Source organism: Delphinus delphis, chromosome 9 (genome assembly GCF_949987515.2).
Source record: "Delphinus delphis chromosome 9, mDelDel1.2, whole genome shotgun sequence".
In the NCBI taxonomy this organism is placed as follows: domain Eukaryota; kingdom Metazoa; phylum Chordata; class Mammalia; order Artiodactyla; family Delphinidae; genus Delphinus; species Delphinus delphis.
This window is the reverse complement of record NC_082691.1, coordinates 37,774,787-37,798,283: the sequence shown is the minus strand read 5'-3', so window position 1 is coordinate 37,798,283 and position 23,497 is coordinate 37,774,787. Positions and strand designations below refer to the sequence as shown.

Below are 23,497 nucleotides of genomic sequence, written 5' to 3'. Positions count from 1 at the left end.
TATAGTCTGAAGTCTGGGAGCCTGATTCCTCCAGCTCCATTTTTCTTTCTCAATATTGCTTTGGCTATTTGGGGTCTTTTGTGTTTCCATACAAATTGTGAAATTTTTTGTTCTAGTTCTGTGAAAAATGCTGTTGGTAGTTTGATAGGAATTGCATTGAATCTGTAGATTGCTTTGCATAGTATAGTATAGTCATTTTCACAATGTTGATTCTTCCAATCCAAGCACATGGTATATCTCTCCATCTGTTTGTATCATTTTTAATTTCTTTCATCAGTATCTTATAGTTTTCTGCATACAGGTCCTTTGTCTCCTTAGGTAGGTTTATTCCTAGGTATTTTATTCTTTTTGTTGCAGTGGTAAATGGGAGTGTTTCCTTAATTTCTCTTTCAGATTTTTCACAATTAGTGTATAGGAATGCAAGAGATTTCTGTGCATTAATTTTGTATCCTGCTACTTTACCAAATTCATTGATTAGCTCTAGCAGTTTTCTGGTAGCATCATTAGGATTCTCTATGTATAGTATCATGTCACCTGCAAACAGTGACAGTTTTACTTCTTCTTTTCCGATTGGGATTCCTTTTATATTTCTTTTTCTTGTCTGATTTCTGTGGCTAAACCTTCCAAAACTGTGTTGAATAAGAGTGGTGAGAGTGGGCAACCTTGTCTTGTTCCTGATCTTAGTGGAAACGGTTTCAGCTTTTCAGCATTGAGAACGATGTTGGCTGTGGGTTTGTCATATATGGCCTTTATTATGTTGAGGTAAGTTCCTTCTGTGCCTACTTTCTGGAGGGTTTTTATCATAAATGGTGTTGAATTTTGTCGAAAGCTTTTTCTGCATCTGTTGAGATGATCATATGGTTTTTCTCCTTCAATTTGTTAATATGGTTTATCACATTCATTGATTTGCATATACTGAAGAATCCTTGCATTCCTGGGATAAATCCCACTTGATCATAGTATATGACCCTTTTAATGTGCTGTTGGATTCTGTTTGCTAGTATTTTGTTGAGGATTTTCGCATCTATGTTCATCAGTGATATCTGGGCCCATGATTTTTATTTTTCCCCTAGAATGTTTAGACAAATTGTAAACATATCCTATGTCAAGGACCCAGAATAAAAATATACTGTTGCAAAACTAGTGTTACCTTTTTAATTTTCTGAAGATTGGAAATATTTAGGTATTTAAAATAAGTGGTCGTGTCATTAATTCTGTTGGATGCCATTTGTATAGTATGTGATGCTTCCTCTCTAGTAGGAAGCATCAGACACTATACAATTTGCTTAGGGCCATACCTCTTATCACTTATGGAGCAGATGAACACATTGTAGATATGTGAAAATGGCATATTTCATTATACACAGTTGCCATAATGGTGTCTTACTTTATATTTCCAACGTGCGGTTATCACCTAGTTATCACTTAGAGGCAGAGGATGTTTCCAGAGGTACAGTATACCATTTGGCTTGAAACTTTTGAAACGAAATCTTTTCCTTTGGTTTTAACAAAGGAGGCACATGAAGAAAATGTTACAAGATGTTTAATGAAAGTTTAAAATATTTATTTTCTTGATTAGCTTAAATTTGTTACTGTTTTATGAGGAATAAAAATAAAACAATAAAATAACTTTTTGTATCGTTTCATTATCTGTTATTTGCTTTCCTTGTTTATTTTCATATATTTAAATATGTTCTATCCATTGCTACTTAATACTGTGCTTATTAAAATCTGTAGCTTCATTTTTGAGATAACAGCAGTTGAAATTATAAATAACAGTACCAATTGCAGTTTATTTCTCTTATTAAATAGTAAGTGAAGCTCAACATGATTTTCAGATAGAGAGATAATTGTGACTTAGACCAAAGAATAATAATCTCTTTTATTAATATGTAATTACCAAATTAATTCCTTCTTTAAATTTACTAAGATAAATAATTCAGTACAAGTAATAACTTTGCTCCACATGGTATTTAAGATCATTTAATATCCATATAATTGGTATGTATATATTCTTTTAAGATTGGTATGTATATATTCTTTTAAGAGGCTTTTTGTTTTATTTCTGACAATTAACGTTTGTCTAAAAGTGTTTATCTGTCATACCCTAAATTATCTTTGTGTCACCTGGCATGCACTAATGAACTTATTGTACAGTACTAAATTCGTTCCACTGTTCGAAAAACATATTCTACAAAATAATATGCATATGATCAATGGATACTATTTTCTAGAAGGAAGACATCTGCAAGATAAAAAAATGCAGTAATGGATATATACTATTACTGCCAGCTAAAACTTAAGAATACTCAATTTTGGGGGTGTTAATCATTAAACATTTAAGTTCTTGGTGGGTGCCATCGTCATTTTTCATCCTGGGGAAATTGCCAGGTTTTATAAGGCATAATATCTAAAGTCAAGGATCTTAGATCCCAGTTGTGATTACATGAGTTATAGGCATGCAACAGTTCGTGATCAGTAACACATAAAAGCAGTAGATCGTGATATAACGTTAAGTGTGCAGGCTTTAGAGCTAAACAAAGTTTACCTTCTGGCTCAGCTTTTTCCTAGCTGTATGGCCGTGGGCAAGTTACTGTGCAGCTCTTTACCTCAGTTTCCTCGATTTAAAAACTGGAATATGACACCTACTTCAGTGGATTGCTGAGGGAATTAAAGTACTTGAATACGTTAAAAAAAAGCATTTAGAAAAGTGGCTGTTAAATAGTAGGTGCTGTTTGTTGTCTGCATAATTAAGTTCTCAGAATTATAGACCAGGGATCTTGAAGGTGAAAGGACTTTGAGGGAAAAGGAAGACAGTCACCGTATTTCTTTTACCTCATCTAACACTGAGGGTATCTACAAGACTGTGTGAGCATCATAAGCACAGGCGCAGTAGCTTCTTCAGTTTTGAATCTCAGTACTTAGCATGCATCCTCTTTGGTATGCAATATTTCATTAAGTGTTGAATGAACTACTTGCTGTCATTTATATATCTCTCTGTAGTTCACAAAGCATGATCATGTAAATCTTTATCTGCTCATTTCCACAACCGCATATTATAGTAATGGTGCCTTACGTGAATTGAGCGCCAGCTCTGTACCAGGCATGTACAGTGCCTGTTTTTCAAACAATGACACTAAAGCTTAAAGGGGTAAATAACTTAATAAAACCACACAGTTAGTAAGAAACAGAAGAATCCAGTCCAAATTCTGACTCCAAACTGTGTGGTTCTTAAACTAAACCATTCCACGTCTCATTTTACATGAAGAAGAGTGTCTCAGGAGGGTTTAACAATGATCACATAGCATAGAGTAAAACAAGTACTGAATTAAACTCAAGCAGGAAATAAGGAGGGCTTTAGAATTAAAATATGTGATCACGATTAATGTTTAAGTTGATCTAAATACTTTTATTACCTTAGACTATAGAGATATTAACATTGGACTTGAACCACCACTAAAAGAATAGAAAAAGAGAGGATAACTTCTAAACTAAAAGAAAGAAGAAGGAGTAATAAAAATAATTGGCCCAAAGCAGGCAAAATGGAAAGAAAAAAGCAGCATAGTATAAGTGGAACAGATAAAAATAACACCTATAAAATGATAGCTTTAAACCTAAATATATTAGTAATTATATTAAATTTAAATGGACTATATTTGCGTGTACTTGTCTTACATGTATTCATTCTACATGTGTATTTTATGTAGAGTCCATTTGTGTATTCCTTTTCTAATAAAAAGTTTTTAAAAGTTTTATAATACTTTGAGAGCATCCACATTTCAAACTGTGTCAGTGCTTAAACTATCTTTGCACAGAGCTTTTCTTCTATCAAATTTTTTTACGGTTCTAATAAACATCTTTACACACTATCTTCCTTTAAAAGCAGTGTGACAGATTACAGTAAATGATGTGTATACAATTATATTTAAAAAACATGTGCAGTATATTTAAAACAAAATCTAAAGCATGAGGAAGAAGAAGAAATAAATATTAAAGTTATTGTGATTGAGTATTAAATTACTTCTAAGCTTTTCTTTGGCAGAATCAAAAGGTGTGAATAGATTCTTCTCACTACTGGGGTATGTGGTGTTTCTGCATTTGTGGAGTGTAATAATATTAACCATTTTAAAGATGTTTTCATCAATAAAAGTAACAGCCTTAACTGAAGTCAGTATTTATGGATGATAATATTTTTATTTAATCACATTACTAATCTTGTAACTTTTTTCCTTGTAGGCACTGAATGGCTTTGTACTGGTTGTCACTACAGATGCTTTGGTCTTTTATGCTTCTTCTACTATACAAGATTACCTGGGGTTTCAGCAGGTAAATACATTTTTCTTAGGTCGTTAAAAAATTTTTTTTGGAAAATTAATTTTCTACGTTTAATTTATCTTATACTTAGGGACACAAGTGATAGTTTGTATATATAAAATGTAATTAAAATACATGCTATAGAATAAAACAATATATGTTTGCAGCTAATATATTTTTATACTTTTAAAAATCTGCATTATAATTTTCTGAAGGGTATATGTGATTCATGGATTTTGTGTTTCTTCTTCCACTTATAAAGAACTCATATATATATGAAACTTTAGGGTAAGGGGCAGATAGGGTTTGGACAGGGGCAGACAAGAGAATATTTACCATCAAATTAGTTATGGATACTGGAAGGTATATGACAACTGTGAAATGAATGAGGTGATATGTAAAGGTATGAGCAAAATACTATGGCTTCTCCCTTTAATTCTGACTTGTATGGATTATGGAAGCTTTCCTGAAGGAAATGGTATTTAAGCTAACCTAAAGAAAGTGTAGGTTCCGGATGGGTGGACCATTGTGGAGGGAACACAGAGAAGAAAAGCTAGACGTAATGTAGACAGTAGGTTGGAAGGCCTTGAAGGAGGTGAGCGTGTTTGGTTTAATGTTACTGAGTGTATAGTGAATAAATGGAGTAATAAGGCGTTCAGCATATTTGAGGGGCAAGAACATCCAATATGATTTGAGAAGTTTGTAAGTACACTTGAATGCTAACTACTCTTATGTATCAGTAGTTCTTAAATTCTAATGTGCATAAGAATCACCTGAAGAACTTCATAAGATGTCATAACATTGATGGGCCTCCTTCCCATATAATCTGATTCAGTACGTCAGAGTGGGGCCCATGTATTTCATTTCTAACAACCTCCCAGGTGATGCCAAGACTGATGGTTGAATGGCCCTGTCTGCACCGTTATATAGACTGAAGCTTAAATTATGTCATACACACTATAGAAGCCACTAAATGTTTTTTGTTAAGGGGAACGTGTATGCTCCAATCTATACTTCAGAAGATAACTCTGGCACTGTGTAATGGATGGCATAGAGATGACTTCATGCTAGAAGATAAAGTTCGTAGGAAGATTTAAGTCCAGATAGCTAAAGTGGTGGAATCTGGCTACTGACACAAAGCCTAACTTAAGTATTTTTGGATTTTAAAGAAAATATACTAATGTCCATGGAAAAGCCTGTTGCAACTTAATTACATAACTAGTTTAGTTATTATTTGATGTGATTCATAACAGTTAAGAAATCAGAAAGATTAGCTGTTTCCCAATCTGTTTTTCTTCATATATGCATATAACCTGGATATTCTTTAAGAAAACATTCATATCTGACATTGGTGGTGGTTTATGGCACCATTTTTAAAACTGCATCTTGTGACTCATTAGTGGGTTATGAAATTGATATAGTGGATCACCATCAATCATTCCTTTTAGTTGCTTAAAATGAAATAAAATAGAAAACACAATATTGTCACACACATGTGGAATCTAGAAAAATGGTAGAGATGACCTTATTTGCCACGCAGAAATAGAGACAGACATAGAGCACAAATGTATGGACACCAACGGGGAAAGGGGTGGGGTGGGAGGAATTGGGAGATTGGGATTGACACATATACACTATTGATACTATGTATAAAATAGACAGCTGATGGGAACATACTGTATAGCACAGAGAACTCTACTTAATGCACTGTGGTGACCTAAATGGGAGGGAAATACAAAAGAGAGGGTATATATATATATACATACATATATATATATATGGCTGATTCATTTTGCTGTACAGTAGAAGCTAACAGGACATTATAAAGCAACTATACACCAATAAAAATAAATTTTAAAAATATTGTTACACATAAAAGAAGTGTTCTGTTAAACTTTTTTCCACGTGTGTATACACACACACACACACACACACACACACACACACACACGATGGAAAGAAAATATTTCTTGCCATGAGTTGCAATAAAAACAAGTTAGAGCAATTCTGGTGGAAGGGCCATTTACTGTAGTAAATGCTGAGAAGCAAGAGGTGAAGGAGGGATTCTGACCTGGTAATGGCATAATCCCTTACTTTTATGGAATCTACTAGAAGTAAAAATTTCATATAAGGAAAATTATTAGAGAGCAGTGAAGGAAATACATAATACTATCAAGCTTAGAGAAGTCAAATGCAGCTGGATGTTCAGACAAGGTTTTGTGGAAGAAGGAGGATTTTAAAAGATCAGTAAATAGATAAAAATCAGCAGAACTTGATGTGCTGCAATTAAGGAGTGGGAAGGTGACTTATTTGACTGAAAAGCATTCACACAGGGAAGTGATGGCAAATAACTTTTGACTTGTCAATTACAGTGCTAGTCTCTTTCTGGCTTTTCCTATACTGGATTCCTGAAGAGCTTTGCAAGCATTTCATTTGCGTTCATCACCACTAACAAGCACCCACTAATCTAGCAAGGTTTTGAAATTAGTAAGCCCCATTTTAAAAAAATCAGTACTTCTTGTTAATTTCCTTTTTTTTTTTTTTTTTCTTTAGTCTGATGTCATCCATCAGAGTGTGTATGAACTGATCCATACTGAAGACCGAGCTGAATTTCAGCGCCAGCTGCACTGGGCGTTAAACCCTTCACAGTGTCCGGACTCTGGACAAAAAATGGATGGTAAGAATGTTTACCAAAAGATAGTGTTGGGGATTTTTTGATATAATTCTGTGAAAGAAGGCAGAGAACCTTTAGGGGCATAAAACTCCATGGTGAACGTTGGGGAGAAGGGGAAAGACATGAATCTCTGGCTGCGGGCCAGAGCCAGGTCACAGGGAACCTGGTGACCTAAGGAGGATTTTGACAGATGACAGCCATTGATGAATTTCACGTGACAAAGTATACCCATATACTCACTAATATATTGTATAAAAAGAACTCTTACACTGTTGTGAAAGGGGGAAGGAATGTACAAGGTTGATTCTGGAGTGTGTATGAATTGTTCTGTGTTTAAAATGCACCAAATATAAAAGCAGACTAGCATATGCAAGGATAAAAAAACCTTCTTTTAATGCAAGCAGTGTTTTCACACATCTGTGAAAATGTTAAAAAGAAGAAAAGGCTTAGAAAATATAGAAATTGTTGACAGGATAGCTCAGTAGAAGTAAAAACAGCCGAATAGGTAAAGTTCTATGTAGTGAAAATGTTATTCAATAAGTTTTCATTTCTTTTCATTAGCTCCCCTTCTGAAAGCGATTTTTCTTTTGTAATCCAAATACAGACTTCGGTTTAGAAACTAACACAAATTTCAGCTATTCAAACACTTAATTTTACAGCAAAATGAAAGTAACTTTGTGTTGCTATTATTTCTACAGAAGCTAATGGCCTCTCACAGCCAGCAGTCTATTATAACCCAGACCAGGTTCCTCCAGAGAACTCTTCGTCTATGGAAAGGTGCTTCGTTTGCCGACTAAGGTGTCTGCTGGATAATTCATCTGGTTTTCTGGTAAGGTGCAAAATCTTTTACTGACATTTACTATGAAGTTTTAGAAAATTAAAAAGTAAAGTGAAACCAATTTAATTTGAATGTATTTGAGTTTGGGTTATAAAAATCTACTTTATTAAATAATTTTATAAAGGACAGTAACTTTTTAAAATCTTTCTAAAGTTTTAGAAATATCTTGCATAACTCAAAATCTCTATCCTTTAGGATGCAGTAACAAAGACTAGTGGAATAACAGGGAACTCTCTATCCTTCCCCTTTTTTTGGACTTTTTAGGTGTAAGATAGAGAATTATATAGCACTTCTTTGGCAGCAGACTGCTTACCCTCCTTGGATTTAATGCCTGCCAAATGGAAAAATTATCACGGCCTTTTCCGCATGGCTGGAATAACTGCCGTGTAAAAAAGTGGTTGTGTCTTCATGATTGCAGGATCCTCCTCTAGTATGAAATGCTCTTGAATAGTGTGAACTCCTGAGTAGGATGGCCAGGGAGCAGCATAGGCAGGACGCTAAGAGTAGAGACGGCCCGGCCTGTCAGGTGCCTGTGTCCTGAAGATTGTGCACTCCACCAGGTACAGAAGGAGACAAAGCATGTTGCATATTACTTTTGTGACTTATCAGGAATTGGAAACAGATGATCAAATCTATTAGCAAACGATGATTTTTGTTGGTGTGTTTATTCCTGAAGATAGTTTTGCTGACCCCGAATTAGAACTGTGCTTTGAGCTAGTTTGCTAGTATTGATGATCACTTAGTATATATGTCTAGGTGGAATTTCTTTGTGTAATTGGGCCTTTTCTCCCTTGTGCTGCTCTCATATTGATGTCAGAATCATCCCTTGGCCTGGTACTGTTTTAAGCAGCCAGATTGATCATGGTCGTGATTAAATTGTCTCTGTTTCCTCTGTCTTCTAAAATTGTTCTTTAATAGAGTTCTGTGTTCTTTGTATGGTTTTATGATTCATTTTAGTGTTTTTAAACAGTTGTTTTATCTCTGTATAAAAGATTCCTAGGAATTTTGAATATACTCTGAGCTGTGGACTAGTCCACAGACTATATCTGAAAATTAATATGTACTTGATGGCTTTATCACTATTCATTCGTTTAGGAAATAGAGTTTGAGTGTGCAGCGTGTACGGACCCGTGCTAGGCGTGGATGGTAGGGCAGCCGCAAGGTCAGAAAACCATTAGGTCTTCCTTTTGTGACCTATTAAAGCACTGAGTGGTTCACTTACGAATCCCTTGAGGATAGCCCTCATACTACCTTTTAGGATATCTTTAATGGGCTTTCTGGGGAGAAAGGAATTCAAGTCACATTTGATAGCCTCATGAACTTTTATGGAATTATCAAGAACACTGGAAATGGCCCTGATGGAGCCTTTTAAAAAGGAACCATTTTAAAACGTTAATCTTAATGAACTGTTTTTTGGTTTATTTAAGGCAATGAATTTCCAAGGGAGGTTGAAGTATCTTCACGGACAGAACAAGAAAGGGAAAGATGGATCAATACTTCCACCGCAGCTGGCTTTGTTTGCAATAGCTACTCCACTGCAGCCACCATCCATACTTGAAATCCGAACCAAAAATTTCATCTTTAGAACCAAACACAAGTTAGACTTTACACCTACTGGTTGTGATGCCAAGTAAGTGAAACCTTTTCAGGTTTATTTTACCAAATGTATATTTTGTTGCAGTAAGTGTGTCTTAGCATGTATATATTTTCCATATGGTGTTGATTATAGTATTGTTTATTATTATAGTAGCTATTATTATTTCATACTTTACAGCATAGCCTTTTAAAATAAAATTTCATCACATTCACAAATCTTTTTATTTTACAATATTTGACACAATTTCTGTATTATACAGATGATGTGTTTATATAAGATTCGGTATCCTGATGACATTTATTGTTGGCTTGTTTTACATTTTTAAATTATACAAACTTTGACTTTTAGCCCTAGAAGTTTAGTAACCAAAGCATGTTGCTACTTTTCTCCTTCCTAATAATGCAAATGCAGACAGGTTGGAGAAACCCTGCCCCTCAAAATGTAGTATAGAAATGTAGTATAGGTATTCTAGAATTTAATTAGAGATTTTGTGTTTCACCTATATAATCTACTCTGTTAGACTGATCTTTAGCAATAATTTTCATGGTCTTTATTCAGGAGAAGAAAACAGTCTAAAAGTGAAATTTGCAACCATAAGCAAAAGAGAGCAGTTACAGAACTGTGTGTGTTTCTACCTGCTAGTGTGAAATTCTGAATGTCAACATAGTACAGAAACTAGCATATAACTAGTGAACTGATGTTGGCTACTTCATTTTTGTTAAATTTTAATTGCATTCTTATTTTGCCTTTCTTTTAAACAGAGGAAGAATTGTTTTAGGCTATACTGAAGCAGAGCTATGCATGAGAGGATCAGGATATCAGTTTATTCATGCTGCTGATATGCTTTACTGTGCTGAGTACCATATCCGGAGTAAGTTGTAGTTTCTTATGAGCTTGGCTGTGAAAGCAGCTTACGCTCTAGTACGTGTTTCAAATTATTACTAATGTAATGTGTTTAAGGAAACTATTTGGATAAACGTCTCCTTAGTATCACACAATTATGATTAGCCTGAGTTACACTCTATTCATTAGCTGCCACACAAGAATTAAGTAGTTTAATTACTCTGAAAATGACCGTTTTGCCCACGTTTTTGCTCAGGAGTTTTTTTAATGGCATCATTTTTAATTCTAAAATTTATGTTAATAGAGATTATGCTTTAAAATTGTATAGTAAAATAGTAGGCTGTAGGAAATGTTCCCTTTTTTTTAAAATGAAAACAATTTTCCCTCCAAACTCTATACTCTCTTTTCATGTGTTACGAGAATTGTCTGACTTAATCTTTCCTTGAACCATTTAAATAATAAATTTAGTATGAAACAGGAAACAATAGCAATGCTGAAGAAGTATTTTGATACATTTTAGTATACTGTGCTTAAAAGTCGTCAACATAGTTATCATCTTTGGTGATATGTGAATTACATCTAGAAATATTACAGAGATTATTGTGTTGATTTTGGATTTGATAATTTAATTCTTTTTTGTTTCAGTGATTAAGACTGGAGAGACTGGCATGATAGTGTTCAGGCTTCTTACGAAAGACAATCGATGGACCTGGGTGCAGTCGAATGCACGCTTAGTTTATAAGAATGGAAGACCAGATTATATCATTGCAACTCAGAGACCTCTAACGTAAGTACAAAGACCTAGAACATTTCATGTTTTGGTTTTTTATTTTAATAACACTTTGGTTTATAAATTGTCCTTCATGAAAACCTAAAAATAAACTTTAAGAGAATTTACACTGGAAATAAAAATTGAAAGGTAATATGTACAGAAAGAAGGTGGCATAGGGTAAGGACATTGAGAAAACAGAGTTAACAGACTTTCTTGAACAACTGTGTATGTAGAGCTACAGAAAGAGAATAATCAAAGAAAACTCCAAGGGTTTATCCTGGGTATATGAAGGAAAGATGAAAAGCCAGCACCATCTGTCAAATAAAATAAAAACATAATAGTGCTTTGTTTAGCGTGTTTGCTAATAAGCAGGCAGTGATTTTTAAGTTTCTCATATATTCTCGAAGTGAGTAGTTTGTCAGATATTTGTATTGCAGATGTTTTCTCCAGTCTGGCGAAATGATTTTTGTATGTGGTTTTGAGGGTAAGGATCAAGATTATTCTTTTCCCTTATATGGATATCTAGCTGATTAGTAACATTTATTGGAAAGATGGTTTTTTGAAAAGACCATCTTTTCCCCACTGCACTGCATTTCAATCAGGGGATTGTATCTGGGGTTCCATTGGTCTGGTTGTCTATTTTTAGACCAAAGCACATTGTCTTAACTATTCTGTACCCTAATATGCCTTGATATCTTGATGTATGCCCGCCATCTCGTTTGTTCAGAATTTTTGTTCTCTTTCAAGATAATCTTGGCTCTTTACATTTCTATATCAATAGTTTAGAAATCAGTTGTCAATTCCCATGGGAAAATTTGTTTATAAGAATGGAAGGATGTTTTTATACATTTGATATTTTTGTTTGCTTGTTCTATCAGTTATTAAGAGGTTATGAGATCCATTGGATGGTTATGAAATCCATTGGAGCTCTTTACCTAATATGGATATTAAATTTTACATATATACACTCTGTGTAGTACATATGAACCTATAACTATGACATTTTCTCCATGCCTTGATTTATGAATTCCTTCCCCATGCAAACATTTTTAATTTTCATATGTCAATCTTCCTTTAGAGCTTCTGGGTTTTATATTTTATTTCCATGAGCCTCATTTTTACATTTGGATCTTTATTCCATTTGTAATCCATTTTTCAGGTAGGGATGGAACCTGAGTGTGAAATTAATGACTATTATTAAATTTTTGGACAAATTCTAAATTAAATTTGTCTGAAAAACAATTTTAAGTACTTATCATCAGAAAGATTTCTCTCAAAGTTCATGTTCCCTGCTATGAAACTCAACTACAGTGTATTTTGCTTGCTATTATTTTTTCTTTTCTAAAATTTCTTATTTTGAAATGTTTATGATGCGACTCTCCTTAACATACGCCAACTTTCTTGTGCCCAATTTTAGAGATGAAGAAGGAACAGAGCATTTACGAAAACGAAATCTGAAGTTGCCTTTTATGTTTACCACTGGAGAAGCTGTTTTATATGAGGTAACCAACCCTTTTCCTCCCATAATGGATCCCTTACCAATAAGGACTAAAAATGGTGCTGGTGGAAAAGATTCTGCTACCAAGTCAGCTCTAAGTAAGGATTCCCTCAATCCCAGTTCCCTCCTGAATGCCATGATGCAACAAGATGAATCTATTTATCGCTATCCTGCTTCAAGTAGTACACCTTTTGAAAGAGACTTTTTCAATGACTCTCAGAATGAGTGCAGTAATTGGCAAAACAATGTCGCACCAGTGGGAAGTGACAATATCCTGAAACACGAGCAGATTGGCCAGTCTCAGGAAATGAACCCAACCCTCTCTGGAGATCACGCAGGGCTCTTTCCACATAATAGAAACAGTGACTTGTACAGCATTATGAAACACCTAGGCATCGATTTTGAAGATATCAAACACATGGAACAGAATGAGGAATTTTTCAGAACTGACTTTTCTGGTGAAGAAGACTTCAGAGATATTGACTTAACAGATGAAATTCTGACCTACGTCGAAGACTCTTTAAATAAGTCGGCCTTGGGGTGTTCAGGTTACCATCAGCAACAGTCCATGGCTCTGAACCCAAGCTGCATGGTACAGGAGCACCTCCAGTTAGAACAGCAAGAGCAGCTACAGCAGCATCAGAAGCACAGAGCAGTGGAGCAGCAGCAACAGCTGTGTCAGAAAATGCAGCATATGCAAGTTAATGGCATGTTCGCAAACTGGAACTCGAACCAGTCCGTGCCTTTTAATTGTCCTCAGCAAGACTTACAGCAGTACAATGTCTTTTCAGACGTACCTGGGACCAGTCAAGAGTTGCCCTACAAATCTGAGATTGATACTATGCCTTACGCACAGAACTTTATTCCCTGTGGTCAGTCTGTGTTGCCGCCACATTCTAAGGGTACACAGTTAGACTTTCCCATCGGGGATTTTGAACCAGCCCCGTACCCTACAACTTCTTCTAATTTAGAAGACTTTGTCACATGTTTACAAGTTCCTCAAAGCCAAAGGCACGGACTCAATCCACAGTCAGCCATAGTAACTCCTCAGACATGTTACGCCGGGGCTGTGTCAATGTACCAGTGCCAGCCGGAAGCTCAGCACAGCCATGTGGCCCAGATGCAGTACAACCCAACAATGCCAGGCCCGCAGGCATTTTTAAACAAGGTAAGAGTTTTATTCAACTGAATAAACCCTTTAGATGATTCTTCGTACATTATAAATCGAACCAAGTTATAAATTTTCTACGTCAGTGACTGATTTTAATCTATTATCTGTAGCATTCATGTGAGAGAGCATTTTAAACTTTATCTATTTTTTTATAAGCCAGTACTTTTTTAATATGTTAGTAATACAAGTATATCATAGTTACCTGAAAGGAGAAAGAAATCAAGGAAAAAAGCAACATGGCCTTAAGTGACAACCAGGTGAAATTAGTTAAAAGTATAATCTTGATTTTTAAAAATACGGCCTTTTAAATTTTTAAAGATATTTTCTTCAAAGCTCAATTTTTTTGCTGACATATAATTGATTTACAATTACTTTCAGGTGTACAACATAGTGATTCAATGTTTTTATCGATTATACTCTATTTAAAGTTATTATTTAATATTGGCTCTATTTCTGTTGAAATTGGGTTAAAAATCAATATAGTTGTGCTTCCTTCAAAGGCTTTTGTCCTAGATGATCTCTGGAATTCAGTACTTGGCTTCCTTGGTGTTCTCTGGCAGTCGCTCTCTGTGACCTGCCAGATCCTCATTTTATCCTTTAAGGTAGAATAGTTTTTTTCCGTGGCATTCTTTAAAAAAAAAAAAGGGTATCTCAGCTGGCTTTCTATCAGGGGACTCAAGCTGGATGCTTTGTCTTCATTTAAATGTGTCATTCTAACCCTTCTAGCATCGTGGAAACTTAAAAAAAACAAAAAGTACGTGCTGATGATTGCTGCTCTCTTCGGCCACCCAGGAATACATCATGTTTGCATTTATGCTTTTCCATTAGAAAACATTTAGTTCATTTTACCGTATATTTAAGTTTAGTTTTGAAGCGAATCCTGGTTATAAGACTATGTATTATAATAGTTTATAAATGTTACTTGACTCTCTTTCACTAATTGTGTTTTTCTGGCCTTTTTATACACGTGGTTTTGTCTGATTATATATGAGCTTATTCATAGAAAATGTCTGTGAAAGTTTTTCTTATCCTCATTCCTGACTTCCTTCAGTTATTTAACAATTGGTTACAGTCTATCTCACAACACTGCTGTGAAGTAAGCCTGGGCAGGTAACTTCTGTCCAGTTTGCTGTACAAGTTAATTATGTAAAATTACATTTTGAACAGGGCCTGCATTAGCATGAGTTCCTTACAGTATTTTCTTCCCCCACTGTTTTGTATTACTTCTTTATGAATGATAAGAATTCTAGACCTATATATTCCCCCTAGGAGTTATAAAAACTAAAGAAAATTAAAATTCCATCTGTGGCTCACATTATATTCTGGTGGACAGCACTGCTGTAGGCAGTATATTTAGAGAATTGCTGATGTGCATTGTATTATGACTGATGAGAGTAATTTATGCAAAACCTACCATTCTCTGGGCACTTACTATATTCCTTTTGAAAACTCGACGAAGTTTAGAAGCAGTCTGTTTTGATTACTGAAACCTAATGTTACATAGGCTTCAGAAAGGTAGATGTCATTCAAAGCAATTAAGGGTATGATTATAATGTTACTTTCACTAACTATATTCTAAAATACAAAAGGCTCTCTTATCTGTAAAAATCCTACAGAACTAGGTATCTCTGTCATCCCTCCTTTTTTTCAGTAGCAGTTATGGAAATCAGCCTAAGTTCACTGTTACACAGCAAGAGCAAGTATTTTACTTTGGTAACTTATTTCCATAATTAGGACAGTAATTTTAGTAGTAAAGCATGTTATGAATTAAAAAACTTGGGTCTAGCAATCATATACCCATGGTGTAATATGTTAAGAAACCTCTTGCAAATCAAAACTTACCTCCTTTGAGAAGGTTCTAGGTTATCTGTAGTTCAGTGTAGTGATCTTCAATGTAATTAATTCATCGGTACCTAGAACTTTTAGATAAAATCTGGTCAAAACAAGCTTACTTATGACAGAGAGTACAGTTACTGTGATTCACGATTGGTACTCTCTGATCCATCAGTTCCTATCCAAACCAAAGGCAGTTCACTGATCAAGTACTCTCTCAGTGTATGGAATGCCAAATCTGCAGTGAGACAATGATATTATTCATCCATACCATGTAAGAGAGAAACCAAAAGGCTGTAAACGCAACTAATACAGAATATATGTTCAGTATGTCTTCACTGAATGATTTAAAATTTAACAGCGGGAAAGGAATTTGAAGTTTAACAACGTGCAGGACAAAGTTTTTGTTTTGTTTTTTTTGCGGTACGCTGGGCTCTCACTGTTGTGGCCTCTCCCGCCACGGAGCACAGCCTCCGTACGCGCAGTCTTAGCGGCCATGGCTCACGGGCCCAGCCGCTCTGCGGCATGTGGGATCCTCCTGGACCGGGGCACGAACCCGCGTCCCCTGCATAGGCAGGCAGACTCCCAACCACTGCGCCACCAGGGAAGCCAGGACAAAGATTTTAAAAATACATTTTCATACATCTAACGGCTTAAGCTATACGAAGGATCTGTTCTAATGAGTTGCATTGCAATTTTTGTTTGTTTTCAGTTTCAGAACGGAGGAGTCTTAAATGAAACCTATCCAGCTGAATTAAACAGCATAAATAACACTCAGCCTACCACCCATCTTCACCCGTCAGAAGCCAGACCTTTCTCTGACTTGACATCCAGTGGATTCCTGTAATTCCAAGCCCACTTTTCATCTTGGTTTTTTGATTAAATTCGTTTGTGAAACATTATTAGGGAGTAATAAAACTGTCATTGTTGGATGTTAGCAAGTTCACGTGGAGGCATTGATATATGTAGTTCTCACTGTTTTTCCAAACCAAATTTTAATGATTTTATAAGAGGAGTTAATTACATATATTACCATCATTAAAATAGAAAGTATGCTGCCACAGAGGAGTGAAATAATCTACACTTTATAGTATTCTGAGATACCACAGAATATACAAAACTTATTCAGGGGGACATTATGACACTTTTAAATAAGAACTTTTTCTCTGTTGGAATTATTTCTGTCAGAATAAAATGAAATACTTCGAGTTTTGAACTTCAACAACATTCTTATTAGTGTACCAAATATGAACTATTTTCTTTTATTTGTAGCTTCTGCTTTTATCTCAGATGTTAAAATGAGTGGTTCGGTGCTTTTATAAAAAGATAATCTCAGTGCTCTCCTCCTTCCTTGGTAATGTAAGTGCCTCACAATTTTTTCTACCTATAACACTGTATGAGTATGTTTTATATAAAATATACTTTCTCTTTTTAAAATTAATAACATTCTGCACACAAATATTATCAGTGTTTCTTAAATTCAGTCATTTTTATTAATCCAGGCATGTTTTAACTGCGCTACTCACCCACTTTCTTCAGGTAAAGGGCAAAAAATGGTTGAAAAGTTAATTATTTAATCTCGTCGTTTCTAGACTTTAATGTTGCCGTGTGCCTTATGTTGAAAAATTTTGAAAGGGAAGATGTCTTTCCAAATTATTTTTTAATTATCATACAAATAAGACAGCAGCACTAAAATTTCAGCAGTTTTCAGAAGTAAGAGATATACCACCATTTAGCTTTACTAAAATCTCCACCTTAATAGTTGAATGTTGCAGTGTAAAGAATCTGCTGTTAAATGCTACAGCATTTAACTTAAAATGAAGAGAAGCAGCTTTACTTTTAGCTCTTTAATAAGTAAAGCACCCATTTCAATATGTATAAATTCTTTAAAAACTGTTGTAGATCTGTGATCCTTTAAGATGTTGGAATATGTTCACTATAAATTTCACTTCTTAGTATAGTGGAAACTGTTTTTCTCATATTTGAGGAGTGTTAAGATTGAATATAGCAATGTTTGGTGCAAAGTATTGGTATGAGTGAAAAGAATGGTGCATTGTATAGTTTATAATGAACAAAATTATTTGTAAAATATTTTCTTTCATTTAAAAATAGTGCATACCTTATATATGCACGTAAATAATTTGTTTGGGTCTTAACATATTTTATCAGTGTGTCTTTTTAAGATAGCAAATAATGAATCCAACTTCTTTCAAAAGTTGGTATTAAGAAAAAGACAATCATGCAGTTCTCTTAACTTCAAGTATTAGGTTGTTTCTGATATGATGACCTCTATTATCAATAAGGCAAATTAATCAGGCTATTAATTTAACCATCCTCAGGTAACTTAAAAGTGCCACCATCTGCCTTTCTTTTATTTAAATATGACATCTGGAAAGGCACAGACACATTTTGCACGTATTATATAAAAACGTGATGGAATCCCACACTGAAATGTAGTATTAAAATACATGTTTTTGTTATTTTTTTAGTAAATTAACGTATATAAAAGTGACTTCAGACAAAATATCTACATCAGTTTTATGCATTTTCAGACAAAATTTTGAACTTGTAGAATCAGTTTAAGAGTTGAAAATAATAAATTTGTCTAAAACATTTCATAATTTGTTTCCAGCATGAGGTATCACTAAAGATTTAGACCAGTGATCCAGATTAATATTCCATTTTCACACTTAAACCTTTCATTAAAAGTCTTCATATAAACCATTTTTGTTAATCTCTTCCACATGTTACTGAATGGTTTAGTGGGGGAAAAAATAGGCTTTTTAAATTGTGAATATAATGACAATCAAGTATACACTTATAAAATTTAAAAAACTTAAAGCAATATTGTATATTTTTATCTATAAAAGTAACTAAAATTTATCTAAGAATAGTAAAATCACATTAAACCAAATACACCTTTGTCTGTACTGCTAAGTGCCAAACAAAGGAAGAATGGTTTGTGTACTGCTGTATTGAGGGATTTATTTTTAGATGATGTGCACTTCTGAGGATGTGATGTGCCTCATTTGATCTTTTTCCTATGCCAGGTTGTTCCTACAGTACCTGAAGACTTACCAGTGTTCCAATGTATTATATAGCTTTCAATCATTGCTATGCTCAAACTAGTGTTTTTCAGTATTACTAAATTTGAGGTAAATGTTTTCATGGGTATTCTCTCCTTCAAGATGTTAATGCTTACATATGCCATGAATACATTTTTGTTTAAAATATGATTTGTAATAAATATCCTTCATTATCAAAAAATTGTACACAATAATATATATGGTAATAAAATAATCACCAGGTATGAATAATATGTTTTAAGGCAAATTCTTCTTTCTGGTCCATATAAAGGAAGTGAGTACTTAAAGTATAGTGTTATATTAGATGAAAGCAGTCTTCAATATTTAAGGATAGGTTAAGTCAATAATTCATATTTAAGGATAGGTTAAGTCAATAATTCATAAACTTCTTATAAAGTTCTGCCCCTGGATATTTTGGCCTTGACAGGAATATAAAAAAAAAAAACACACTTCAAGTAACTTCATAGGTTAAAATGCTTCTGAAATGTATGTTGTTTTAAACCTTGTATTATCAGTAGTATAGTCTAGTGGTATTTGTTTTGTATCTCAGATTAAAATCCAACATTCCATTTTGATAGCCAATATTTTAAGAATATTTATGACAAAAATTTAAACAACCCATGTTCTATTCTATGCTTAGATTAGAAAAGGTATTGCCCAAACTTACACCTCTAACAAATATAAATGGCATGTTAAGCCTTTGGTGTTAAATTCATAACTATTAAACACTCACCAAGAATTCTGCAGTTAGAGTTGAAAAGAAGTTCCCGGGAAAAAGTTTTCATTCTAGTAACAATTTTTTACATTAATTTTACATTGATTCTTAATCATTAGGTATTTTTCTCAACAAGTCGATAAAAACATAGCCAATTAGCACATACTTAATTCTAAATATTTGAGAAAGACTAACACTGTCTTTTGCCTACGTGCACAATATATTCAGTTTCAACCGTTTGATCTGAAAGAGTCAAGAAAAATCCAGATAATATTTCTGATCCCTACTTTCAGTCAAATGACTTCATCAGCATGAATGACTGCAACTTGCCCCCTTGTCACCAAGCCTGTCAAACACTGACCAGGGATGTTAGCTACTCACAAGACTAGGGAATGTCTCAAGTTTTATCCCAGTGTCCGCAGAGGACCATGCTTCCAGTTGCACTAATACGACTGAAACCATCAAAACCCCACAGCACATCGTAAGTGTGTCTGTACTTTTACCTCCACAATACCACTGTCGTCTGCTCTTAGGCCAACTTCCAACATGGGAGAAGGAGAAGCTCCCCGGCCTCCAAGATGGACACTCTCCCTAACCACAACCTGCCCCTCCATCCCTTCCCCCCCCCCCTTGGCAACCACAAGTCTGTTCTCTACATCCAGAGGTTGGGGGTAGCAGATGTAAGCTAATGTATTTGGAATGGATAAACAACAAGGCCCTACTATACAGCACAGAGAACTGTATTCAGTATCCTATGATAAAGCATAATGAATAAGAATGTAAAAAAGAACGTGTGTATTTATATTTAACTGAATGACTTTGCTGTACAGCAGAAATTAACACAACACTGTAAATCAACTCTACTTCAATAAAAAAGAGACAAGCACCCTTCCTTTCCAGTTTTCATACACTCAGCTACTCCGTCTCCCTCTTCCAGAGTCTTTTCTCTCTCCTATGGGCACCCCTGTGTACAGGTCATCCTCTATCCCAGGAACAAGAAAAATTACTTGATTCTGCATCCCTTTTCTTATTAAATTACTTCTTTGCCTCCTTTCTCTAAAATAATGTTGGTCTCCTGAAATCTTGTTTTCTTCCCATTACGCTGCTTTGATGATGTTCACTTAACTTCCATCTTACCATAGGCTGATTCTCTACGGCCCTGCACCCTCTATGAACTTTTTTCCTCCCTTAGGTTCTATGACATTAGCTGTCCTGCATCCTGTTTATTCCCTCATTTGCCTTTGTTAGCTACTGTCCTCTCCTCCCACCTGGCAACAGGCTTAGTTCTGACCACCATGTGTGTTTCTTTCTCTACATACTGACCCTTTGGAAGCTCATCCATTCTGCAACTACTACCTTTATGATGAATCCCCTCAAAATCTGTGATCTCACCTCTGAAAAAGGGTGAAATAAAGACACCTTATCTCTGATTGACTTGCGTCGAGCATCCTTTCCCTCTAAGAGCAGCACAGCAAAGCTAAGCACACAGACTCTGAAGACACCTGGCCTCAACACACACATGATGTGAATCATTGCGAAGGTTTCTTACTCTCTGAGCCTGAGTTTCCGTTTCTACAAAATAAGGATAACAGTAATAGGCACCTCACGGGATTCAATAAATAATTTATGTAAAAACAGTTCCCAGTTGCCAAAACGAACAATTTGAGCAAAAAAATAATAGTATTGGATTACAACCCAAAGAATAAAATATCCGTGAGTCCATCCTGATATGAATAAATGATTGAAGAAATAAATAAATGGGGACGAGGGGGCAAACCTTCCTTACAGGAAAATCACAAATATAGGTAACTATGCCTTCCAATAGATGGAGCTTAATACCCCTCCCCTTGAGTGTGGGCTAAACTCAGCCTCTTGCTGAATACAGTAGAGAGAGGGGAAAAAATGTTTGTATTGTAGAAATCTGGCAAGCACCCCTTTAACCAAGAGATCGAGTTTGACATCAATTATGTTGTGGTGTTCTCACAGATACGATGCTATATGATCAGCACACTTCTGCTCTGTGGTATTTTCTCAAACACACATAGCCCTAGTCTACTCATCAGAAAATGTCAGAGAAACCCCAACTGAGAGACATTCCACAAGATTCCTGGGAGTATTCTTTAAAGTGTTAAGGTCAAGAAAAACAGATGTTGAGACATCACAGGTCGGAGGAGACTAAGGAGGCATGACAACGAAATACAAAGTACAACAGGGTATGTGGGATTGCATTCTGCAATAGAAAAGAGGCATTAGTGGAGCGACTGAAGAAAGCCGAATCACGTTTAGTTAATAGTACTGTACCACTGTCATTTCCTAGCTTTACCAATGTACCACAGTTATGTAAGAGGTTAAGTTTAGAGGAAGACGGATGAAGGGAAGAAAGTCTGTATCTTCACAACTTTTATGTAAATCTAAAATTATTCCTAAATTGTAAATTTAAAAATCATTTTTATATTAAAAACAGTTTCTTGTTTGTCACATAGCAAGTACTCAATAAATGTCTGCCATTACTAATATTCCCCTGCGATTTCCAATCAACCGCTCCTCAGTTGTAAGTGAATCTCTACATTGACCCTACTCCTCATTCTGTTTACTTCTGATCTCATGAATATCTAGGTTTTTAGTCTCTAGTTTAGTGTTGCTTTCCACTTTCAAGTCCTGATATCATCCTTATCAATGATCCTTCTAGCCTTGTTTCCATAACTACTACACATCAATATAATAACCTATTTTTCCATTCCAGCCAAGAATAATCACATCTCATACTTTGAGCATTTGTAACTGCCTTATTTTTGCCAACTTGAAATCTCCTCTTCTCATCACACCATCTTTCTTCCACTTTCCCATTCCTTTCTTCTTTATTCAACTAGCTCTCTGCGTTCCTTGTGATCTCTAGCCCCATGAGTACCCAGTGTGCTTTTTCAGTCCATCTGCCTGGACCTCAGTATCCGGGTTTCAGCAGTATGTTTGCTTGTACTCTGGAATTGCTCACTTCCTTCTTGGAAACTGCCACTCCAGTCCATAGCCCCGGCCAAAACATTTCTTTTCCTGATAACCAGTTTTGCTAGAAAAAGTGACGAAACTGGAATAATGGCCTCATCACAAATGTTTCACCATGTCTATGACAGAAACTGACAGTTACCGAACACCATCATCTTCCCTTCCTTCTTTGTAAGAGAACCCTGACATTTCTCTGATCACAATGAGGGAACAAAACTATATCTTCCAGCCTCCTTTGTGAATAGGTGTAGCTGATAAAAGTTCTGGCCAAATACAGGAAAGCAAAACTTTTGTGATACTTCCCAGAAAGGCTGCTGAAAGAGACCTAATGCAGCTGCAAGGAGCCATTTTTGCTTTTCTGCTTTTCCTTTCTAGCCAGCACACATGGGTGTGATCAATGGAGATCTAGCAGCTCTCTTGAACCATGAAGATAGAAGCCATAAACTAGGATGGTGAACTGAAAACAGGATGAGCCAGGGTCCCTCATGACGTGGAGCCACATGTTTGGAACCACCAAAGAAACCCTGTCTGTGTACCTTGTGACTTCTTTTATATAAGAGATAAATAGACTTCGGTTAACCCATCCTTCTATTATCTATCCCACCCCCACTGCCAGCCACCCATGGTATCTTCATCTTCTCAGTCTCTCCAGTGACGTTATCTCCAACTTGACTCAAAAAAGTCTGATATAATGTTCAGTTTCCTCCTTTTTTACTTTTATGTTGCTATCAATTATCCTCTCAGATTTTCCTTAACTCCTTTTTCTTGCATTTTCAGTCACTGAATGTATTGGTTTCTCCAGCAAGCATCATCAATTTTCTTCTAAGGACAAATCAAACTGCTACTTGATTCTTTTTTCTTTTTCCATGCATCCATTCACTCATTCATTTTTACTGTTTTACATCTGAATAGAGCAGCTTGCTACGACTTGCTTTCTTCATCACTGACCTCTTATTGCTTAAACCTTCAGTGGGAATTTAACTACTACCGATTTGTATGTACAAATGTTCTATTAAGTCAAGAAATCTTTCCTTGATACTTTCTTACCTTGGCTTCTGTAACACTGTACTCTAATTAGTTTCCTGATTGGATTACTCGTGGTCCCTCTCCTTCTATATTGCTACAGATAGGCTTTTTTTTTTTTTTAAGGTTCGAT

The 23,497-nt window shown here is 35.2% G+C and overlaps 1 protein-coding gene across 1 annotated transcript in view; it reads left to right on the top strand.

Annotated features, from left to right (window-relative positions):
* AHR (aryl hydrocarbon receptor) overlaps positions 1–21,736 on the top strand; it is a 51,708-nt gene extending 29,972 nt beyond the window's left edge. Inside the window, exons 4-11 of the mRNA XM_060020416.1 lie at positions 4,237–4,326; positions 6,868–6,991; positions 7,687–7,817; positions 9,254–9,456; positions 10,185–10,294; positions 10,912–11,053; positions 12,456–13,704; positions 16,253–21,736. Coding sequence (XP_059876399.1) covers positions 4,237–4,326; positions 6,868–6,991; positions 7,687–7,817; positions 9,254–9,456; positions 10,185–10,294; positions 10,912–11,053; positions 12,456–13,704; positions 16,253–16,387 — 2,184 coding nt within the window. The 3' untranslated portion in view covers positions 16,388–21,736. The remainder of the gene's footprint in view (positions 1–4,236; positions 4,327–6,867; positions 6,992–7,686; positions 7,818–9,253; positions 9,457–10,184; positions 10,295–10,911; positions 11,054–12,455; positions 13,705–16,252) is intronic.
* Positions 21,737–23,497: the final 1,761 nt, after the last annotated feature.